General features: G+C 49.0%; 1 protein-coding gene across 1 annotated transcript; it reads left to right on the top strand.

Moving 5' to 3' along the window:
* Window positions 1–265: 265 nt before the first annotated feature.
* LOC149369731 (prolyl 3-hydroxylase 3-like) lies at window positions 266–7,741 on the top strand. Its single transcript, XM_089577100.1, has 4 exons — window positions 266–355; window positions 2,113–2,263; window positions 3,052–3,242; window positions 7,525–7,741. Exons 1-4 carry the CDS (start codon window positions 290–292, stop codon window positions 7,732–7,734), a joined length of 618 nt encoding a protein of 205 aa, XP_089433226.1. The 5' UTR covers window positions 266–289; the 3' UTR covers window positions 7,735–7,741.
* Window positions 7,742–8,787: the final 1,046 nt, after the last annotated feature.

Below are 8,787 nucleotides of genomic sequence, written 5' to 3'. Positions count from 1 at the left end.
ATACAAGACATGGAATACGCTGTTCTACTATTTACACTAGGGAAGTGATTGAAAAATTCATCGCGCATATAACACTCTTGGTTTTTGTGAGCCCTTCAAGTGACGAAAGAAAAATCAGAGGACAGTATTTGTTTTTATAATGCGAATAGCAAAGCGGTAGCTGGCCAGATTTCTTCAGCAAAGAGCTAATACCAGCTACCACTGTCGAAGAAAGCAGATTCGCACTGCTCTTCTTCTAAAAGTCCCAATTTTCTCGCAGCTGGCAGGCCCAGTCGACAACGGCCGCGAGATGTATTCTCGCCGTCTCACCGACAAAGAAGCGTTCACTGGATACCGGACCGCAGACGTCATTAATGTGAGAAGAAACCCCCTACGTTCGTTTAGCCGTTGTTATACTCAGAGAGAAAACCAGATTCATACACACAGTACATATGACTTTTAGCGGCGAGTTTACTGTTCAAAACGTCTTTGTCCGGGCTCTTTAGGTGTATATAAAGTTTAATAGCCTATAAAGATGGACTACTTTTGTTAATGTTTTCAAAAGTTGGAGAAAGTGTGTAATAACACCAAAAGACATCTGCAAAATAAACCAATGGGAGGGAGGGATGCGTTAGTTCGCAAACCGGCCTAACATCTATGATCCCGCCACATAATCTAATTTCCGATGTTAAAGAACCACAGGTGGACGGAATTTCCGGAGCCCTTCATTAGGCGTCCGTCATAGCCCCAGTCGCTTTGAGATGGTAAGACCCCATAAACGAATCTAGGTTCTCACTGGGGCCACATCGAGATGCGGCAGATGCAACTCACGTCGTTACTCCTTCGTCCCCGAAGAGGATGGAAGGCTTGGAATTTGGTTTTTATTTGCGCACGCAATATTCAGAAGGGGAATATTGTTATTACTGTGGGATTCGTACCTATCGAATTTTAAGCAGCACGCTTGTCGCCGAATGACATCAGAAAACTTCACTGGAACGGTTAAAGAATCAGGCACAACATTCGGCGAAAAGAAGCAGTTCACTCTCGTGAACTTGCGTGGATCTCCTGCGCTTTGTCAAGCACTACACTCTACAGAAATCAAGCTTAATTCTAAGAGGCACCTCCAAACTTCAACGTTGACTTAGAGAGGAATGTGGTGTCATTAGAATATTTTATACGTTCACCAAATGTTTAGGGGAACCCCAAAGGTGGAGTAGATTTGTAATAAGGGAGTAATTACTCATTGACATCCACCCAAGCGTAGCCATACGGCTACAAAGGAAAGCTATACAGCTTTCTCAGAAACTTCGCAGTCAAAGAAAAATTCGTCCTGGTCCGGGGCTCGAACCCGGGACCACCGCTACACCGGAGCAATCGCTCTACCAATTGAGCTAACCGGGACGGCAAGCTTATAGTAGGGCGAGAGCGAATTGATCAATAACTCGAAGTGGGAACAGTGTTGACCAAATGTTTAGGGAAATCCCCCAAGGTGGAGTAGATTTGTAATAAGGGAGTAATTACTCATTGACATCCACCCAAGCGCAGCCATACGGCTACAAAGGAAAGCTATAGAGCTTTCTCAGAAACTTCGCAGTTAAAGAAAAATTCGTCCTGGTCCGGGGTTCGAACCCGGGACCAGGACGAATTTTTCTTTAACTGCGAAGTTTCTGAGAAAGCTGTATAGCTTTCCTTTGTAGCCGTATGGCTGCGCTTGGGTGGATGTCAATGAGTAATTACTCCCTTAGTTATACGTTCACTACGCAGACCCTATACCGTCGCTGGGCAACATATTAGAGGTATAGTTACAGAAACAACGTTAAAAAATCCATTTTATTAAGAAAGCAATGGCATGTCCCCATACGATACTAATGCATACGCTACACGGTGAGGCGCAAGAGCGCAAACTAACCCACCCAATGCTCTCTAAGCAACAAGACAGTACACTACAGAAAACCAAAATAGGAACTTTTCTATTTTAGATTCTGATAATCCAAAGCAGCGCTATGTAAGAGCTGAGCAGATAAAGGTGGTTGAAATCTTATTAAAATTGGTTATCTGAAAGATGAATGCCAGAAGGTCTCACATGGAGACTTTCTAGCATCGGTGTACTAAATAATGCTATTCTATTCACAGTACTTGCCATCCTCGGCAGAAATGGCGACCGCCACGAGATTGATGCTGGCCGCTTCGGACCGGGCCCGCCTCTTCTCTGAAGCCTATTTCCAGGTCAAGAGAAGGCTCTACATGCATCTCGTGCAGACCACATGCCGGACCGCGCTGAATAGTAAGTACATAAAAACTGATGCAAACTTCATGTCCTGGGGCGTTAGGGGAAGAAAAAAAACTGGGCTTGTCACTACGACGATGACTCTGCGTTGGAGCTTTACCTTCCCGACATATTCTCATGCTAAAAGACACTCGCACGCTTAAACCATCTTCTAGTGAAAGTACCCCGTACGGTCGTACGATATGGCGGGCAGGGCTCCCGAGTAACTGTCCCCCAAGGGAGAAAAGTCCGCTTGAGGTTGCTGCAGTTCGTGATATTCTTCTTTGGAGATCAAATTCGCCGCGGTGGATAATGGGGCCGTTAGGGATATATCGGAGACCTTAGACCAGCAGCTGATGCTTTTCTTCATTTATTTATTTAAAAGTATGGTTTGCCCTTTCGGGCTTTTACAGGGTGGCAATCAAATGCAAAAAGAAGCACAAGCCGATTTTTTACAGAAAACTGCCGAGCAGCAGAGAACTTACAAAGCATACGTTTCTAACTTTTTTTAACAAAATCCTCTCTCAAAGTAGTGTCTATGCAGGTTTTTCCGTCTATTATTGTTTGTGGAAAAAAATAATTCATGGAAACGTCAACTCTTGGTGTGCAGGCCAATTTCTTGTGGATGAATACTACATGGAGATGATCTTTCAGGCTATGCTTGCGATTGGGACAGGAGGAGGGATCAGGGAGGAGAGCTCGCATCGAGGAGCTCGCTCCAAAACTCTATTATGCTTCGATTGGATCTGGTCCTCTGCAGCAACGCCGCCGCACACTACATTCATAATGGTTCACCACTGTCGCAGACTCGAGCACCGAGAGGATGGACATGAGCCACCCGCTGCACGCGGACAACTGCCAGTTCCAGGAGGACTCCAGCTGCCCGGCTCTTAACTGGGAATTCAGCTGGCGGGACGTCAGCGCTGTCGTCTACCTGAACGACGACGCGCACGGTGGAGAGTTCGTGTTCACCAAGACTCCACGCACCAGCGTCCGGGTGCGTGGGAGGATCGTTGTTCACCACCTAGCTGACCCGTATACCAAACTGACGCAACTATGGATCTGTGAATTGGACAATCAGCGTGTCGGGAGATTTGGCGCCGTGCGAAACGAGGCGCGCTTGGCAACAGAACGCACGGAAGTGCAGCAGGTGATACCGCGAGAGGTCTTCCCGCTGGAAGGGATACCGCAATGGCGGTACTGCACAAAGAGATGGCGGTACTGCACAAAGGAGATGAAGCCCGATTTTTTCGGGCACGCGATCAAAAGAGCTCAACAAGAAGGGACGAGAAGCGTGGTTTTTAATAGGCACGCGTGCAACCACTTGATTGCTGGGTGACCGCTTTGGCTACCTTCTTGCAGAGAGATAAGAGAGATAGAAGCAGATAGAGAGATAGCATCTATGCATTATTACTTTACGAAATGCGACAGGGAGGAGGACTATCGGCGCGCACAACGGGACAATTCATTGCTCACTGGTCTGTGACACTAGACCACCCTCGACGCCAGCACCATTCATGGCTGGATGCTGTCACAGAGTGAAATGAATCGAGGTCAGCGATACCGAAATATGAGGTCAGCGTAGCGCCCTAGCAGCAGTCTCGTGCAGGTCAGCCACTGAGCGAAAGTTTCGTGTCGACATAATTCGGCATGAATCTTATCAGCACTGTAAATGTTTGGTTTATTGGTTTATTGGGGTTTAAAATTCCCGAAGCAACTCAGGCTATGAAGGACGCCGTAGTGAAGGGCTCCGGAAATTTCGATCACCTGGGGTTCTTTGACGTGCACTGACATCGCACAGCACACGGAGTTAACAAGGACCAACGCTTTACGTGTTCCAACTGTGACATTTACGAGCAGTAAACGTCTGCTGAGTCGATGTGTCTTGTTTGGACTTGGTTTTATTGGGGTTTAATGTCCCAAAGCGACAGAGGCTATGAATGACGTCGTACTCAAGGGCTCAAGACAACTTCTTTCCTGGCTTTCTTTAACGTCCACTGACATCGCACAGCACACGAGCCTCTCTGTTTTTCATTAAAGAGCTCCCTCTCTCGGGCCTCTAACATTCTCTTACATGTTAATGCTACCGCCGTGTCCGGCATCGAGCACTCCACGAAAATGATCAACAGCCGACCACCATGATCATTATGCCACCTCTGGAGCTATGTTTTATTAAGGCGGAAGCCTTTAATGTCTAATCGTTGTAAGCAGCAGTTGTCGACAGAAATGTCACGCTTTTCAATTGGTCGAAAAGGTCGTGACGTCTCAGTGCGCGAATTTCAAACGGGGCCAATTCAGGCCCTACAAATAAATAAAACCGAGTAGGAAATTAGTCGAGCTCGGGAATCGAACCCCGGTCTTCGGCGTGCGAGACAAGCATGCTATCCACTCCGCCATGCCAGCTCAATGGTTTGGAATGAACAAAGGCGCGTCTAGTGAATACGGTGTCTTCTGTCACTCCCATCCTCCTCCCTTCCTTTCCGGCGAGGTTTAGGTGTCCACCGAGATATGAGAGACTGATAAATTTCCTTTCCTCAAAAACCAATTTACCGACGAGCGAGGTGTAGAACCGAATGGGCGATGCCGTTCTATAGACTCCCTGCCAGCGTTGCAAGACGCTGTCGCGTTCGACTCTTAGAGGCGAAGCTTAACATCTTAACCACACATAAGTGACCACACTTTAGGTCAAAAAAGTGCCCCCCTGAATTTTGACGGGTGTCCACCGAGATATGTGAGACAGTTACTGCGTAATTTCCTTTCCTCGAATACAATTTTCATTTTCTTCATTAGGGGCGCTCTTTGTCTTCTTAATCCTCCCTCCCGCTTCCAAACTTCCTCTACGGTGCGGTTCAGGTGTCCACCGAGATGACGGAGAATTACTGCGCCATTTCCTTTCCTCAAAAAGCCTTGCGTTCAAAGGGCAATTATCGCGCCGAACGGGTGGTGGCGTTCCGTGGACTCCCTGGCAGCGCTACAACACGCTGTCGCGTTCCGCTCCTAAAGGCGAAGCTTAAGCTCCATTAATTGCAGTTAGTGTTCAGGCATTAATCAGTAATTAACCATTAATTAGTGATTTGTCATTACTTAGTGATTAGTACTCAATTATATGTACGCCACCAGTGCCACAGAAGCAGCGAAAGTGGTGCGGAAAACGCTTCCGCCTCTACGCAGTTTAGACAGTCAAAGTGCCCCATGAATTTTTTAGAATCGGCCTGAAGGTGGCAAGTAGGCTGAATAATGTGCGCAGTTCGGGCTTTTGCGGCAAATTCTGTAATTCAAATAATTGCAATTGACTGCCGAATGTTGGTTCGGCAGCAATCACCTGAAACCAGAGCGTCATTGCATGGTGCTGCTCTCCTCCCAGTGAGCCGGAAGCGGAAATGCTATGCGTTGTGGAGAGGACGAGTTCATAGCGTTTAACGACCGAAAGCGACTCGGGCTTTGAGGGACGCCGTCGTGGAGGGCTCCAGATAGTATTGTCCACCTGGTGTCTTTTTTAACGTGCGTTGACATCGCATTGTACACGGGCCTCTAGCATTTCGCCATGACCACTGAGTCACAGACGCTGAGCGTTGCTGAAAACGGTTTACAGCACTCACCGCCGTTGCTTCTAGGGAGCAGATCTGGTCATTGTATTTAACGCAAGAACTCTTGGAAATCTTATTTGGCCGAATAATGGAAAGTAAATTACTCAGCGCATCAGACGAAGCCGGCACAAGGAACGAGAAAAGACGGTATTTTGCAGTGAATACATAACCATTTTCCTGGAGGGAAGCGCACTCTGATCAACGTTCCTTTCAATAGACGTTAGCATAGCGCGTGCCGCGACGGCTTCCCGCCTAGCGCGCACTCTCAGTGCGCATGCGCAGTACGCCTGGGAGTCGAAAAATGGCGCCACGTCATGTCCAGCGCGCGCACGCTTGCCGCGTCCGGACCAGTCAGCGCGTGTGCACTAGCCTGGCATGGAACACGGTTAGCAGTACTCGCTGTGCTAAAAGTCTGTAATGTTATCACACTGCGTACACTGAAGACGGCGATAGCTATTGATTAGTGCTGCTGGTCAAGCGTCCAATTTTTGCAGCTTAAAGAAAGATATGGCCATATCGCAAAAAAAGATTTCCCTACCTCCCGACGATTTTCATTTCGCTGTGTTGTGTCGAGTTCATAGCGATACCTGAGTTACAGATGCGCGTTAGGGCGTTACTTCTTCCGTCACCTCATCCCAGTGTACTCCGTCGCTCGCGTGGTGGTGTTTGTTTATTGCATCTCAATGAATCCGACCCCTCTTCTGCCGACTGCCCGTCTTGCTATGCTGACCTACCGAGTTGTCTTTTCTGCTGCCCGGCTTCTCAGAGGTTAGGCTTCTTCCCCCTTCCCTTTGCTTCGCCGCTTAGCTTGACTGGCTTGGCACTAAAGCGGCTGAAGAACAGCGTCGACTCTTTGGCCAGGCGGTCGATATGCTCGTACCTAATAATTTTGTGGAATAATGTCCTTTAATACTAGTAGTTGTAGTAGTAGTACTTGTACTCATTCATTCAAAAACTGTACTGCTAGAGCCTAAAATATGCGACAGAATACTGACAATACATTGGCTGCACGAAGAGAGGAGGCACAATTTCTTGCAATTCTATTTCGGGTAGTCAGCACGTGTGAGGGCATCTAGCTCTCAAATGCAATGTCTGCGAACTATTGGAGCAAGTCTTTTGAATGCAGGAAGACTTGGCTAGAGTCGTAGTGTCAGAGTGGTTTGGTTCATTGGGGTTTAACGTCCCAGGCTATGAGGGACGCCGTAGTGAAGGGCTCCGGAAATTTCGACCACCTGGGGTTGTTTAACGTGCACTGACATCGCTCAGCACACGGGCCTCTAGAATTTAGCCTCCATCGAAATTCAGCCGCCGCGGCCGGGACCGAACCCGCGTAATTCGGGACAGCAGGGGAGCGCCGTAACCACTGAGCGACCGCGGCGGGGCAGTGCCACAATAGGTTGAGGGCTGTTGTATGTCTTGTTTCGTTCAACGCTCTGCGCAGTCGCAAACGTAATGCGTGCTTTTTCGTATATATATCCTTGCGACGTGGTATTGCACGGTACATCGTGTTTTACGCTGTAGATTATGTACACTCAGCTTGGAGGCTAGCGTCAAAGTTAACTCGTCTTCATAAGCGAGCATTTAACCGATCTTTTGTAAATTGAAAAAAAAGCGATGATTTAGTGCAGCCATCAGAACTCTACTAAGGACGCTTCCAGACCCATGAGCGCTCACGGTGGGCACCCCGTGCAGGCCATCGTCCAACCGAAGTGCGGCCGCCTGGTGGCATTCAGCGCCGGAAACTGCCATGGCGTGCTCCCGGTGTTCAGGGGACGTCGCTGCGCCCTGCTGGTTTGGATGACCCACACCAAGGAGCAGCGCGAGCCCGGGAGGAAAGAATGCGCCGAGATACTGCGCTACAACGTCGCGAACAGCAGCGACCGTTTTGGCGGGTGCTTTTGAATGGAGTTCCCGCTCATTATTTGGGCTTCTCTCCATCACATAAATCACGCCAACGTAACCCGTCTCAAATATATTCGTTTGCTACGTATCTGTTTTGTGCATTAAACTTTTTATCAGCATGGTTGTCTGAGTCCTGCTCCATAATCGCTTCAAGAACTGAATTTAAATACCTGGCTGTAGCTTACCGCGCCATCAGTTTTCTTCTGCTCTAGCTCTAAAACCGCAATTTCACACACAGAACATGCGTAAATCGGAGTCGGTACTACAACGTTTCTGTTTGTACGTGAGAGAGTACGTGCTCTACGAACGCGTTCGTTAGTTTCGTTCACAAAGAAGGAACTCCGGTAAACTTAACGACTGGTTTAATTGGCCGAACGGTAAAACGAGAAAACTTTACAGAGAGATTGGACGCATGGCCTTTCCGTTCAGCGTCTCACTAACCGCTGTCCGATGACAGGCCGAGTCCCCCTTTCTCGCTCTTCTTTCGCCGCTCCCGTCTCTCCGACCTTGGACAGTAGAGTTCCCGGAAAACGGCGACGGGCAACCGCGTTGCCCGACCTCACAGCCCGCCGCCCGGTTCAGGGACGGTCGCGGGGGGAAGGCCGCGAAATCCCCTATCGGGCGCCTGCCGCTCGGTCGGCTCGCGCACACACTCGCAGACGCACACGCGCGCACACACATGTACAAGGGTCCTTGGCCGGGGAAATCGCGTGTCGAATGGCACCGCATCTTGTCGCCCTTTTCGTCTCCGACACACTCCCCTCCCCTCCCCCCGAAATGACGAAGTCGTTTGCTATCAGGAAAGATCCAGAGGGTATATCAGTTGAATCGGCCGCCGAAGTCTTGTTCCCCATGGCATTCCGACCTCAAATGCTCTTGCCCTGTTGTCTCTTCCAGTGAAAGCCCTTTCAATTATGCCAAGCTTCCACAATTAGCGCGGCTGCGGAGCTTCTTTTAAGAGGACCACGTCGCCGATGTCAACTGGTTTTCCCCGTTCGACACCTTTGGAATGGGTCAGCTGCAAATGGTTTAGGTACTCAGAGCGCCAGCGCT

Source organism: Amblyomma mixtum, chromosome 1, assembly GCF_055824585.1.
Source record: "Amblyomma mixtum isolate Tamu chromosome 1, ASM5582458v1, whole genome shotgun sequence".
NCBI lineage: Eukaryota > Metazoa > Arthropoda > Arachnida > Ixodida > Ixodidae > Amblyomma > Amblyomma mixtum.
This window is presented reverse-complemented; position numbering and strand designations above follow the sequence as displayed.